The sequence below is a fragment of the Clavelina lepadiformis genome, chromosome 3 (assembly GCF_947623445.1).
Source record: "Clavelina lepadiformis chromosome 3, kaClaLepa1.1, whole genome shotgun sequence".
In the NCBI taxonomy this organism is placed as follows: domain Eukaryota; kingdom Metazoa; phylum Chordata; class Ascidiacea; order Aplousobranchia; family Clavelinidae; genus Clavelina; species Clavelina lepadiformis.
Genome location: NC_135242.1, coordinates 22,760,578 through 22,775,343, shown reverse-complemented (window position 1 = coordinate 22,775,343; position 14,766 = coordinate 22,760,578). Strand labels below are relative to the sequence as shown.

Below are 14,766 nucleotides of genomic sequence, written 5' to 3'. Positions count from 1 at the left end.
GCACATTAGTAAAAGGCTCACACAGAAAATTTGCTTTTGCTTAAATGGCTTTATAATGATACAATTGAATATTAACCTTAAATTTAAATCACACCTGGCAAGTACAAGATTTAAGGCAATTAAGCTAACGCTTTTCTTTTTTGGTTTTTCAAGTGTTGTGACTTGTGTTGCAGCTGACTTGGCCAAAGTTCAAGAAAAATGTACTCAAATGATCTTTAAGTGTGGGCAAATGAGTAGCTAGAATCCAGCCAACAGTAGAACAGGCAATTATGCATGTATTCATGTGTGATTTTGAATTTGAATAAAGTTTCATTTATTTGTAAGTACAGTGTCTGTTAGGTTGCGATGGTTGGTACACAAAGTTTGAGAACTGTTGATATAAAACAAGGGTCACTAAACTAAGGCCTGCGGGCCAGATCCGGCCCACTACATTAATTTTCCGGCCCGCCTCACAATCACAAATGAGCTTATTGTATGGTAGCCTATTGAACAAACTGGGAATTTGGCCCGCGATCGTCAGTTTTCATGACTATCTGGCCCTTTGTGAAAAAAGTTTGGTGACGCCTGATATAGATTGGGCAAAACAGAATTCTATACATTAGCCTGTGTCGGATTTTTCTGACACATCCTACGAACTTTCCAGTAAGTTGTGATTGTCAGCGCTGTTTTCTTAACGTTGGTTATGGTTCGGCTGCAGCCTATCACTATAATAGTGAGCGATTTCTGTTTGCGTATGAACTAGGTTAGCTAATATTTAATTCACTTTGATTGCAATTTTCATGAAAGAAAATAGGCTGCATTACCAGCATTTGGCGATAAATGTTCTTGCATTGCTTCAAAAAATGTTGTTCAAACTCCCTGCACTAATACGATTCTACACACATCCACCTCACCTCCAAAGCTCGTGTTTAGAACCAGGTGTTGCAGAACCTTATGATGCACTTTTGTACAAGAACCTTGCTACCCAATTTGATTTCTGATGAGGGGTTGTACTTGTTTGTCATTTAAGCTGCCTAGTGCCTTCCTAATCTACATAGTGCAACAATGTACTGCTGCCATGTACGTATATGAGGTGCCCCCTTACTGCACTCTATCGCATTTCTTTGAGAAGCCATCAGTAAAATTTAAACTGTTTCTTTTGCTTGTTACTGCTTTTAATAGAATTCAGTTTTGACTGATTTTAATTTTTGTGTTTGTATCTCTTTGCATATTGGTTTTATCTTGGTATAGTTATATTATCTCTACACATAAACTTTCTTGAGCTGTTTTTCATGATATAAGATTTGACCTTGAAGACATTTGATGTAAGACCAAATGCAGACAATTGCAATTTGTTGTTAATCAAAGTTTTTGTATTTCTATGTCGTATTGTGTGCTGTTGTTCTACTTCTTAGTGGTTGCTAAATTTGTTTTTTCGATTTGTTTGTTTTAAAATTAAAGTTTCTCATCCACAGTATGCTTTTTGAGAAGCTGTCCTGATTTTGGAAATCTTGTTTCATATGGCTTGTAATTTTTTGGTTAATTATCAATGTTAATCTATTCCATTTTGCAGTCACATTTGCTTATAGAATGGAACCACCATCGATTCTTGTAAGGGGGCAGCCTTCCGACCCTGACAATTATCTATAGGCTTTTTCATCTACTGTACTGGTTTCTTATTTTAGCTTTTTATAATGCTGTGTGTAAATGCAATGGCAATAGCACATGTCTTGATGCTTGTTGGAAAGCTAGGACCAATGATGTGGAGTGTTTAATCTCATCAAATCAGATTGCTGTTTACAGTATTGGGTACGTTCAACCACGTCTTCAGTCTATGCACAGAATGAATTTCATGATTGAAATTGATTTGAATGCACTGCGTTTTCGGTCATCTCTTTTGAAGGGATTTTTGTTCGTGTTTTCAATACAGTTGAGTGTTAAAAGATGACTTTAAACGATGTATAATAGGAAACTGCTAGATGTAAAACAGTAGTTATTAAACTTGTTTGAGGTACTAAATCTTTGAAGTTTCATTCATGCATTTACAGAACCTTTTGTTGAAATTCAAAAACGTCCATGATACACAAAGCGCGTGTGTCTTGATCTTTGTTGAATCCCAAACACTGACTTGACTTAAAGGACTCATTGAAATACTTTGGGCTATTTATACAGACTTGGTAAAACTGGCAGTGAACATCTTCGAAAATAAGACTATGTAATGCTTTGATATTCGGTTAAGATCGTTGCATATATTTAAATGGGCGAGAAGTACATGTGTGGAGATCTTATTATTACATTGCCCTATCATTCATTCAAGCCCTATCAATCAAAACGTATTCAGTTAACTGAAATTTGAAAGTATTAAGGACAGTTTTTTTTACTGGGATAAATAAAGTCAATGATAAAAAGAACTTCTTGTATAAGTTAAGAAGCTTTTCCAGGATTGTATTTAACTATAGTGTGTCTACTGTACCTTATTATTACCAATGTTGTGATAAGAAGCCACACGTTTGGTTGATCCTTCTATTGAGTTTCGTAATTTGAAGCAGTCTAGCTCATCCAATAATTTCAGTAATTTGACAACTAAATCGTGTGCAGTTACTAATTTTTGTCTAACGTTTTCTTTTATCTCAATCTCAATGGTGTACTACAAATTTTGAGGCTGTTTTAGACCTTTTGGACAAAACTTTGTTTCCTATCGTTATTTTGTGCCCATATACGACAGTATGATTCTAACTGATTCTCTCTCGTGACTTTCTATCTCAGTAATTAATTTTTACAATATATATATATATGTTGTATGCAGGTAATTATGTTCAACCTGGGAAGTGGAAAGTATTCAAGTGCAAAAAATCCAGCACTAAAACTCGACTTGTCCTGTCTGTTATATAAAATTATCTCAGTCTTACAGACATAGTTGATAATTTATTTAGTTGTGTACATTTTGTAATGATAAAAACATAGCATTTCATTGCTAATTATGGCGCTAGGCTGTGGTTTTAATTTTGTATCATAATATTTGCACAATACACATGCTGTCTTATTTTTAAAATATTTTGCTATAGCCATAGTTTTCATGCAATCTTTATTGATAAACATTTGTTTCAAAGTTTTTAAAAATCCCTGTGGAATTTTTTTCGCAGTTGACAATTGATTGTTAATCAAATTGCTTACTACGCCTTTAAATTTGCTACATTCCTATAAGTATACTTCGTACAGTACCAAATAGGTTACACAAAACTATAAATACCTTCTTATCATAAATACATTGCTGTCAGTAAGTTACACAAGTACCGGTCTTACTCAGATAAATGTTGTTTAAAATGTTTAAAAGTTTTCACACAAATTTACAACTCATCATTTAGTAGTATGATTGTAGCATTAGTAGTATCTAATAATACAGACAGGTAAGTAGTGCAGTATTTACTATTGTATGGCGTGGAGTATACACGTCGTGATTAGCAATAAGTCGTCCCGACGTGTTCAAAACCACGTGGTTGTCAAAGTGCTTGCTTTGTTCAGCGCCCTTGAAACCTTGACAAATTTGAATTATCTTAATGTTCTCTGCTTTGTGATATTTACCGTTTTAAACAACCCAATGTGTGTATGCAGTTATGTATTAGAATATTAGATTTTATATACATTAATACCAGATCACTGTATTATTTCTTTTCGCCAGGTTAATTGGATTAGCGCGCTTTTTGCCTTTTGTAAACTAAGCAGCGGGAAAACGGTACCATGGCAACAGAAAAAAAGAGGGACTATGCCGCTGAAAAAGGTATTTGTCACGTCATAGAGTCTTATTTGTGATGTAATCATCCCACGAGGTGACGAAATTGTGCAAAAATGTTCTTCCGTATAATGAAACACCCGTTGAAAAGTTACTTGTCGTCGAAGAGGATATTTTTTATCATCATTATTGAAGTAAAACAGTCATCACTTGGCGTGCACGTTACTCGTAATCGTTTTTTTACTCCTGTGCGCTCAGGCGTAACCTGAGTCTGTTTTGAACCTACTCTTCTTTTTCAGAAACGCGCTACCAAGCGAAGGTAAAAGGCTTTTGATTTTAGTCGGACCATTATTAGCGTATTGTTCGGTTGGTTGTTAAGTCCGCTGTGTTCGCGTTTATTTTGCGCTAGTCGTTCGTATAAGAAGTGTTACATTTGTCTGGCGATAAAAGTGCATGATTTTAGGTTGTTTTGAAGTTTGGCGGAAACCAAACCGTAGGTTCGAAGACAATCATGATGCAGTAATATAATGAGCACAGGAAAGCGTTATGAAGATACGTTAACCACATTTCCCGTAGTTCACCTAACAGCGTAGAGCGTCAGGGTTTTTTGGCATATCTGCTTTGTATAGTTTAAAAATAACCAAGGTTACCAACACTCGGTTCGTGATTGTCACGTTTGCATTAAAATAGCCCAAGCACTTGGAAGATTAGAGTTCTGTTCCAGCAAACGAGCGCGTGTGGCGAAGTTAACGTTAGAATCGGCGTGTTTGCGACCATGCACGCTATGTGTGTGTGTGGCGCGTCTTTAAGGAGTTTCTCTCTCTTAAAAGGAGGCCTAAGCGACTACGACCGCCGCCGAGTCCGCGCGTCGTATAGTTCTTTGAGTTTGTAAAGGTAAAGAAAATAACTCCTGTGTCAATTTCTGTCCGTAGCGCGCATGCCCATAAACGACATAGTAAGACGAGGCGTGGTTTTATCTGGATCGTTTGGCTTTCAAGGATTCAGCTCTTGTTCGATGATGGCGTCTTATATTTGCCTATGCCCTCACGGTGATTTTGGCGCGTTCAAACACCGTTGCCTTTATGTTTGCTTTTGTATAAGCCGCCGTTATTTCGACCGTACCTCATCTTATTTGTTAATGGGATCGGTTCATGAACGTTTAATAATCGTCATGTTGTTCAGAGGGAATTTTTGCGATATACCTTATCTTGCTTTATTCAGTTTTTTGCTAATTCTGTATAGCGTGTCGCTTAAAATGTTTTAAAATAAAAAGTCGATGTCTTCTTCATCTGGTCGTGCCCAATTTGTCTGCCTTTAGTCATATTATGTGATGAAAAAGTCCATTTGTAACACAATAGAGACCCGTCGTTATCTTTTGTTCGTCGCGGCCTTTCGGCGTCCTAAAGTTACTTAACTTTTTGCCTTGCTGACGACAGAAAGGCTTGCCTTCCAAAAAGATTCAATTTCGTCAGCCGTTGCTTTCACTAAATTGAATAGATCAGGTATCTCAAGGACCATGCCGACCGTTACTAACTCGATGTATCCGGTGGTTCGGTTCATGTTTTAAACTTAAGACGTATTCGTCTGCACTCGAGCCTTGATTACGGCGAAAATAGTGATTACGCAATCCAGTTTCTTCCCTATTAAGTGATTCGTTTTAGACTCGCTCGCTAGAGTTTGGTTTCTATTTGAAGTTAGAACCTGCTTACACCTACAATAAGCGATTTGCCTGACGACTGAAGTTCGTGTGAAGCCTAGTTGAAACTTTTAACCTCTGTTTTCGTTATGTAGAAAACTATATTAGTGGTTCACGTATTATTTGATAAAAGTAAGCCGTTCCTGTCTCATTGATAATAATATTTCCAGAGAGATGCAAAAATTTTCTGAGCGAATTTTGCCAGGACGACGAAAGTGGAACAGGAAAATGCTTCAAATATGGACAAATCCTGGTGAGCCAAACATAGCATAGCAACGTATACTAACTTGTATTTTTGCAAATGCCGAGAAAATGGTTCAGCTGTCATATAATTGCCTTTGCTACTGTTCGAATATATTCACTGTCATTTTCATATTTATTGCGCAATACCCGATTAACTATGCTACGCATGTTAATGTACGGATTGTGAAAGTTTTCAGCTCGAGAGTGGCTGAGCCGAGATGGTGGTCTTTAAGAAAGATTTCAGGAATGTACAACTGTGTAAACCGAAAATGATGTTTTTATTAAAATGCAAATGCTACGCGCAGCATCATTTGTCAATGGCTAAGCGTTTGTTCCGAATCCTTTTTGCCTAAGGCACACGAAAAAATGCGTTAATACTCAATGTACGACAACGTTGTGTGTGAAATACTGCTGGCCTATTCTACACAGATAGCAGACACATACTTTGCGAACTACTGTATTCCTAATTAAGGTATCTATTTCTGATAACATTTCCTTGTGTTCTTGTTAACTTCACGTTTGGTACTGACGCTACATACACTATTATGTGTATAATGACCGTAGATTTTTAATACGGCCATATTAACGCCAACAATTCGGTTTCTTTACCGAATACCCGCCGCAGTTTATTGTGCAAATAGTGTCAAAATCTTATTGACGTTCGGGACAAGATAGGGTTGATATGCAACTGTAAGAATATTATGCTGCCATCCTCTGGTCTAAATGCTATGACTATGGAACGCTAAATTTGTTGCAACATTAATAAAGTGATTATGTTACACTTCAAGTATTCAATTCTTCTTCCAGTAGTAATACATCACGTCTCTGAAGCGGTAATGATTACTATAAACCATATTGCTCTGATCTATTATTTGACATGTTATGCTACATGCCGCTTGAGTGTAGTTTGGAAAAAAACGAACGTTTTTAGTTAGATTGGTGTCCAAACTTGCGTAGCGTGGCAATGAACTAGTATACAACAAGGATACTTCCTACGATTTAACATAACCCGCTTGTTGTAGACTTAAAACATCTGTAATCAGAATCCGTTTTTATTTTGTACACAACTTTGCTTCCGCAGCGAGTCAAATTATGCCGAACTATGCAAAGTGTAAACATGAGCTTGCTTATTGTTGCTCCCTGACGGACAATTGTTTTCTGTGAAGATATCGATCGTCCTCTGACCGTCATCAGCACTGCATGGATTGGCTGAACCCATAGTTTGTCGTGTTTGAGAAATTGGGCATGGTCGTTACTTCCAAACGCGCCAAAAATTACGTTATCTTTTCTATAATACTGTATCAGTTTATTGCTGCTGTGCACTGTAGAAGTTTGATAACAACCGATAATTTTTATTGGGAAGTTTTGCAGCGGAAACTGATTAATTGAAATCGTGAAAGTGACGTATTTGACAATGTAGTAGTTCATTTGAGATGACTTTGTTCTCACCTTGACTTTGCATTACGGGCGCAAAAATTAGCACCCAGTTTAGCAGTGTGCCATTTGCTTTACGTTGCTAACACGTGGTTTATAATGCGCCTTCGGCCGGGCTGAAACGGTAGTACTGGTTGTCTTATCGTTCTGGAGTTACGAACAATAGGGAAAATTCGTCTGGTTGAAAGCGCCGGAATTCGAACAGAAAAAGATTCAAACACAGTTTCTTATTTTTACAGTTAGCCGTTAGACTCCACCTCAGAACAATATTCATTTCGTTAGTCGAGCGAGAAATCCAATCCATGCGTGAAAGGAAAAGAATGCGCCGCTTACCCATTTACCTGACCCTATTCTGTTTCTGTGTAGGGTTTTTTGTATTCAGCCGTTACGCATCGACTTCTTTGACAATCTCTTACTACAGAGGCTTCTATTCAACGTTCACTCATCACGCCCTATAAGAGGCTTCTTTGGGTTTTATTCCTTCTTTCAAGAGACGACACTTCAGTTGCTTTGCGAAAGCATTGAATCGTTGTATAGCTTTCTACAAAACCCTTTTCGTTTCGTCTTTTAAAACTGTTGTAGCGTTAACAATGTTTTAAAGCAATATCTTGCACCGTGAAAAGATACCGTTGGTTTTTAGTTTATACTCGTATTTATTATTTCATAAACAGGCTGCCCGGTTGAGTTTTATTGCTTGCTACAAATGCTAATCGGTTTGTGTTCCATAAAAGTATTCCTACGATAACGCGTAGTGGAAACGATTATAGTCTGGCAATGGACAGCAATACACGATGGTAGCAAGAGTTTTTTATGTACGAAGTTTTACGGGCAATCATGTTATCCTATTTGCCATAAGATGGAAGCGACGTATGTTGGCCAATTCGTTGGCTTTGCTCACGTCATGGCAGACCAGGCAGATAACATTATCAATCTGTGGTCACACGAATGTTGTGTGAACTGCGCGCGGCAACCAGCTATTTTACGCTCCCTAGACACCGTTACAGTCTTCTATGGTAAGTGGAAGCGATGAGTAAGGCGCGAGTTGCCTTCGTATTGAACCAGGCTCTTTCAATAACTTCAATTTAAAGCCAAACTCGCACAGCTGCCGCGCATGATCTTAACCTTGCGCTGTTATTTGTTGCCATTGTGAGAATCAGAGAAAGTCAAATGGGAAAGACCACTATTGTACCAGTGCTCGAGATCGTGTTTCTCATTAGATACGGCTAGTTTTGATGTTTGCCCAAAGTCTTGTGTCGTTCATCGAATATCAACGGGGTGCTCTGCGAAGGAAATAAATTATTAATTACCTCAATTTCTTTCGCGGCGGCACCTACGGAGAGGCGAATTTTGCCGTTCTACCGCGCCGTACAGCTTTCGACTTGGTTGACACATGTCTGTGTCCTGCTACAGAAGCAGTTGCCTTATTATCAATCAGAGTTATGGTTTTTGATTGACTGAACCATTCACTAAAGAGAATTTATCTTTCACTTAAAGCTGCTGTAAGAAGGTTATTGGTTGAAAAAGTGTCTGTTTTATGTTTTAGACTAAACTAGCTCATCGTGAACAAGTCGAGTTATCTGTTGACCTTGATGATCTTCAAGAGTATGACGCTGATCTCTCTGAAAGCATCCAAGAGAATACGCTTCGTTACCAGAGACTGTTTGCTGATGTCGTTGAAGAGTTACTTTCCGATTACAAGGAGAGAGAGGTAATATTTGCTTGGAAGTTTATCTTGTAAGTCGTATTGATTTTTGTTGCCTTTGCATCCTGCTCATTTATTAGCTTGCCAACTTTCGAACCAATCTGGTTCAAACGATACTGCATTTGAAAGGTGCATTGAAAGTATATTTGCGTACTTTTTCTTGAATTTTCATTTATTTACCATTTCCTAGTCCTTGCTTGAAGCATAGCTTTTGCAACTTAACAGTCTGTAGAATAGGTGAAAATATGCCATGAACAGTTGAAACTTTAGCATGAAAACTCATGTTTTGTTCTGAAAGATACGATCTTTTTGCAGGTGTCTCATAAGGATGCGCTTGACATCTACATTGAGCATAGGCTTCTGATGGAACAGAGAAATCATCAGGATCCATCAGAGCATAGAGACTGGAGGAATAAATATCCATCAGAGTTAATGAGAAGATTTGAGGTGGGTGAAATAGCAGTTGTTTGGAACTAAAAGTCTTACAAGATTTGAACTGATCAAGCTTCAAACAAAAAATACCTGTAATGATTTTTGTTTTGGAATTTGTAAGTATAAACTACGGTGCTTGACCCAAAAGTTTTTGTTTATTTGTTTATCTACAGCCAGCTGCACTTCAGTAACATTCATTGCTGTATTATAGGTTTATTTCCGAGCTCCACAATCACAGAAAGCATTACCAATTCGGGAAGTTAAAGCCGCTAATATTGGCAAGTTAACCGTCGTTCGAGGAATTGTCATTCGAGCCACAGAAGTGAAACCAATGATGTCGGTAGCAACATACACATGTGATCGATGCGGTGGAGAAACGTATCAACCAGTAAGTAATACACAGATCGTCAGCAATGTTATTACATGAAATTGACATGCTGAATCTACCATATTCATCTTGACAAACATTCTTTATGCTCGAAGAAAGATTCTCGTAAGAATTTCTTGTTTGCTTAAGCCACGATCCCAAGGTTAAATATTTATTCAAGTTATATTACTATATCACATTGAGGTTAAACAGAGTGAATCCGAGCGTTCCAATCTCAAAACCAAACCTGTTTCAATAGATATCATCGCCGGTGTTTATGCCGCTGGAAATGTGTCCCAGTGAAGAATGCCAGACCAATCGCAGCGGTGGAAGACTCTATTTGCAGAATCGAGGATCAAAGTTCACCAAGTTTCAGGAAATTAAAATTCAGGAACATGTAAGCGTCGTTGTGTATCACGTGACACCACATTACCGCTCACTAATTTACGATAAACCAAAACAATGACAGAGAAGATTTAATATGCATTATTACGTCAGAGTGACATGGTCCCCGTTGGCAACATTCCAAGGAGCTTAAGTGTTTATTGCCGCGGAGAGACAACACGTGCAGCTTTTCCGGGCGACCATATCAGCATCACCGGCGTTTTTCTTCCCATGCTAAAAGTGGGATTCCGGCAAATGCAGCAGGGTCTACTAACTGATTCTTATTTGGAAGCCCATGTAAGTTTTTTTACATCTAGACTTCTGGTTCCAACTACAAGCTGGTGTTGTTATATTGAAGTAAATCCTTCAGTGGCTTTGAGCTTAAAATCTTTCTGTTAGTTGAAAGTGTTTGTGATGCAATCTTCTTGTTGCGTGGTCTAATCTTCATGCATTTATCCACATATTCATCTTTGTAAAATGTTCTTGAATGTCTCCAGCGTGTCGTCAAGATGAACAAAACTGAGGATGATGAACAGGACATGGGAGATATGACAGATGAAGAAATCGAACGAATAACTCGTAAGTTAATTTGATCTGTTGATGATCATTATTTAAGTGCTGGACAACACCTAACAAATTGATTTTTTACAGAGGAAGATTTCTACGACAAGCTGGCAAATTCGATTGCCCCCGAGATCTACGGCCACGAAGACATAAAGAAAGCCCTTTTGTTACTTCTCGTCGGTGGCGTAGACAGGAATGCTAATGGTTGGTGTTTTTGAAAATTACACCGTGTATTTCGATTGCTTTCTTAACTTTATTCTTGTAATGTATTGACTTGGCTTCTCTTTTAACGATCGTTAATGTCACGTTTGCTGCTTGACTTTCGTTTATTGTCATTCCTACTACACGTCGTATAACGCACTAGCATGCGACGATAACCATTGGCTAAGCCTAGGTTAGTGAAAACATTCCAAGTCATTCAGAAATAGCTAAAAATCCACAGGCATGAAAATCCGTGGCAACATCAACATATGTCTGATGGGTGATCCTGGTGTTGCTAAATCTCAACTCTTGTCCTACATCGACCGTCTCGCTCCGAGGAGTCAGTACACCACGGGTCGAGGTTCTTCTGGTGTCGGTCTCACCGCTGCAGTTATGAAGGTAGGTGCCTTTACAAGTTTGAAGGTCAACGCGTAGATTTATGTAGAAGCATGTACTTTACCCACGCATAGGTTTAGTAAAATCTTGTCGTATATAACTTAAAGATACAGTAAAATAAGAACAACGTCTTTTTTAATTGAGTATTCTTGAGGAAGTACATTTTTGTATCCATCAGGATCCGGTCACTGGAGAAATGATCTTAGAAGGAGGAGCTCTCGTGCTCGCAGATCAGGGAGTCTGTTGCATCGATGAATTTGACAAAATGATGGACGCGGACCGCACCGCCATTCACGAAGTCATGGAACAACAAACCATCTCCATTGCCAAGGTCATATCAACGGTTGTGCTTTTCGTGCGCTGGTTTAAGCACCGGATCTACAATTACATGTTATTAAAGACAGCAAATATGCCAGTTACCTTGTAATTTTACGCATGACTTTTCGTTTAGGCTGGTATTATGACGTCGTTAAACGCACGCGTTTCTATTCTGGCCGCGGCTAACCCAGCGTACGGCCGTTACAACCCTAAAAAGTCGATTGAACACAACATTCAACTTCCCGCCGCTCTTCTTTCAAGATTTGATCTACTTTGGCTAATACAGGACAAGCCAGATCGTGAAAACGACTTACGGTGAGTTGACTTTGTACTGGTCTTGTAGGACCCTGGTTGCGTCAGTCTTTTTACATTGTTCCTGTTTTGGGTGTGTAGGTGGCCAAAAAGTGTTTAGTTTTTTGTAAAACTTACCTAAAAAATTGTCTCTTGTCTTTCAACTAAAATCATCACCTAAAAATGTGGGTGACTCAAAAAAGTAACTGGATCTGTTTCATTGATATGAGTCATACCGTAAAACAAACGAGCTATGCCAAAAAAGCTGCGACTTAAAAGCAAATTAAACCGACATTTAAAACGATTCCTACTGGTGCAATCATAATGTTGATTTACCAAACCCACACATATATGTTGTATAAGAAAGCTAATTGTTTAGTCACAATGGCTTATTTTTCTTGTCATTGTTACGTCATATTCGCGTATGTTTTTAAAACTTGCGCCTTTATTTCAGACTGGCACAGCACATAACTTACGTTCACATGAATTCAGTCCATCCACCGTTGCAGTTTGAACCAATCAACATGAAATTAATGAGGTAAGTTGACATCTTGTTATTTTTGGCCAATAGTTTAATGTTTTTATAAAGTCAAAGCTTAACTGCGCAATAGTTGCTCTATAACCGGATTACCCTAACGTGAAGCTTTCTATTTTGTGCAACATTATAACAGGAACAAATAGCAAACTTTTGTTTTTATATCTAGACGTTACATTGCCCTTTGCAAGAAGAAACAACCGGTTATTCCCCGTGATCTCACTGATTACATCACTGCTGCGTACGTAGAACTACGTAAAGAAGCTCGTGCCAGTAATGACGCAACATTTACGTCGGCCCGAACACTGCTGTCAATCTTGAGACTTGCAACAGCCCTGGTAAAAGCGATTAATTAAATCAGCTGTTAGTGCGGCAATTAGCTCTAGGTTAACCAGGCTATAGTTTACTCACATCTCTGCTAAAGTCATTCAATTAATGGAGGTATAGTGACGTCCAGTTTAGTTTTGTAGCTGTGAACAGTATTGAAAGTCACGGCTAGCACAAAGCCGTCTCATTCTTCTGACCTCGCTCCGGTCTAGGTTAGTGCATATGCACAACTTTAGCTTGTATTGCACTAGTCCCGGCCTTCGTAAGCTCAGAGACTTCAGCCTAGTCAGCAAGATCCGACTTTTTGCAGCGATTGATTTAGCGCAATTCCGCTGCTTAGGCCAGCCCGGTCAAGGCTGGTGCATTAATCAGTTGCTTGTATTATTGCACTTCCCTAGACTGGCCTGCAAGCAGTAGTCTCGACGTTGTTGCCAGTCAGAGTACCATCGATGTCTTTAGTAGTTTTTAAACTTCAACCCGATGAGAAGTTTGTCGGTTCCAGTTTTTGGGAAATCCCCTTCAAGTAATAATTCTGTAATTCAGGAAATTCGCGATAAAACGGTCAGGAAGCCAGCGTGAATAGGGTTCGTGTGCATATCAAACGCTGCATCAGTTAAACCTCTTTTATTTAGACCTGCATGAATAGAAAGGGTTGGCAGTGCGCCGTTTGCAAGTTATATCTGGCTCACTTGCGCTTACCTTACAATTTCTTGACGCAAGTTATATTACATACGGGAGAGATAGAAATGTAAAATTGAAACGTTTGCTTTAGTTTTACGCGTTAGCAGCAGCAGCAGCAGCAAAGATGGTAAATATTGCAGTAAACTCCCCACCCATGAGTTCTGTTAAGACTAGTTCACTGCCAATCAACTTCTGGGCCACTGCGTTTGGTCAGTATCAGTAGCAACTCAATTGAAATATGCATTGCACTGTTATTGATCTAGCCGCAACCGTCCCCTCTCGCCACTTCATCACACACAGCAGAAGTTTTGCCCAAACTTTTTCCAATTATTGCCGCAGCCTTAAGTATGATATTGTTACGTCACAGGCCCGTCTGCGCTTAGCTGACGTAGTTGAAAAAGATGACGTCAATGAAGCAATGAGGATGATGGAGATGTCTAAAGATACTTTGAATCCAGCGGCTGAAAACTTGCACAGGTTAGTTGGGGTCACCTTTACATCTCGCTAAATAGTTATTTATAATTGTTGCCGCCAACTTAACCCGAGTTTTAAAGATATTCGTGGCTTTCATGCGGTTGTCGGTAAGTAGTTATAAGTTATAACTTAAGTAACCACGGCAAACCAAGCGCTCATTTCCTAAACAAGGTCTGGATATTGACCGCTGCCTAACTATATGTTAGTTCCAGAAAGTTGGCTTGGTTTGTCCAATCACACGCTTTTATGCGTTTTAGTAGTTCATGTTAGTATTTAAGTAGACATCCAACATTTCTGTAGCTTTCGTCCCACCTCTATGTATACCGTGTCAATAGTGAAATATATGAACAAACTATATATGAACAAAATATGGACAAACTGTGTCATATTAAGATTAAAGACCGGCGTTAACCTTGCTGATAAGATGTCACGTTCTCTTTCAGACAACAGCGACCGACTGACGCAATCTTCCAGATCATTCGCGACATGGCTCCCGTTGAAGGAGGAGACGCGGTATCCAGTGTCCGCGTCTCTGATGCTCGGCAAAGATGCATCGCGAAGGGATATACTCCTGATCAATTCGATGAAGCGGTCGAGGAGTATGAAGCCCTGAATGTCTGGCTGCTCAACACAGCCAAGACTCGCCTTACCTTTATATAATAGAAATTATGACAGTTTACTTGACAAGAATCTATCGTTCTGTTCATTTAGCTTCAGATTGTGTGTAATAGCCGCTTAAGATGGGGGTTTTGCTGAGTGTCTTGCCTCGAAAATGTCTGAAATGTTGGTTTTTACATCATGCCTTGTATAAATGTTCTAACACTGCCAATAAATGTCGTTTGAAATTATTCGTATGATTACAAAGAGCTGCATCGCTTCCTGCTTGTTGCGCGATCCTCCAGAAGCAGGAACCTTTTAGTGTTCGCTCGAGCATCAATTCACTTTCAGTGGAAATGTCTGCTGAGTTCGGCGGTGTAGATTGAAGCTTGATATCTTGTCTTGAAAGTTAGCT

The 14,766-nt window shown here is 38.9% G+C and overlaps 1 protein-coding gene across 3 annotated transcripts; it reads left to right on the top strand.

Moving 5' to 3' along the window:
* The first annotated feature begins 1,051 nt into the window (after positions 1-1,051).
* Positions 1,052-14,633, top strand: LOC143448964 (DNA replication licensing factor mcm7-like). Of its 3 annotated transcripts, none has more exons than XM_076948943.1 (17): positions 1,052-1,788; positions 3,659-3,757; positions 5,576-5,658; positions 8,626-8,790; positions 9,100-9,231; positions 9,428-9,604; positions 9,843-9,980; positions 10,082-10,264; positions 10,465-10,546; positions 10,619-10,735; positions 10,974-11,131; positions 11,307-11,459; positions 11,580-11,761; positions 12,192-12,275; positions 12,442-12,610; positions 13,648-13,757; positions 14,198-14,633. In XM_076948943.1, the coding sequence occupies exons 2-17, from the start codon at positions 3,718-3,720 to the stop codon at positions 14,412-14,414; spliced, it is 2,190 nt and encodes a 729-aa protein (XP_076805058.1). In that variant the 5' UTR covers positions 1,052-1,788; positions 3,659-3,717; the 3' UTR covers positions 14,415-14,633. The 3 variants fall into 3 exon arrangements, with proteins under 3 accessions (XP_076805058.1, XP_076805057.1, XP_076805056.1); XM_076948942.1 differs by having other exon boundaries at positions 1,052-1,908; XM_076948941.1 differs by lacking the exon at positions 1,052-1,788 and having other exon boundaries at positions 3,292-3,757.
* Positions 14,634-14,766: the final 133 nt, after the last annotated feature.

Coding starts and splice junctions, on each gene's coding strand:
- LOC143448964 (XM_076948943.1), top strand. CDS start 3,718: ATGGCAACAGAAAAAAAGAGGGACTATGCCGCTGAAAAAG. Junction 11,460..11,579: donor AAACCATCTCCATTGCCAAG/GTCATATCAACG, acceptor CTTTTCGTTTAG/GCTGGTATTATGACGTCGTT. Junction 12,611..13,647: donor TGAGACTTGCAACAGCCCTG/GTAAAAGCGATT, acceptor GTTACGTCACAG/GCCCGTCTGCGCTTAGCTGA.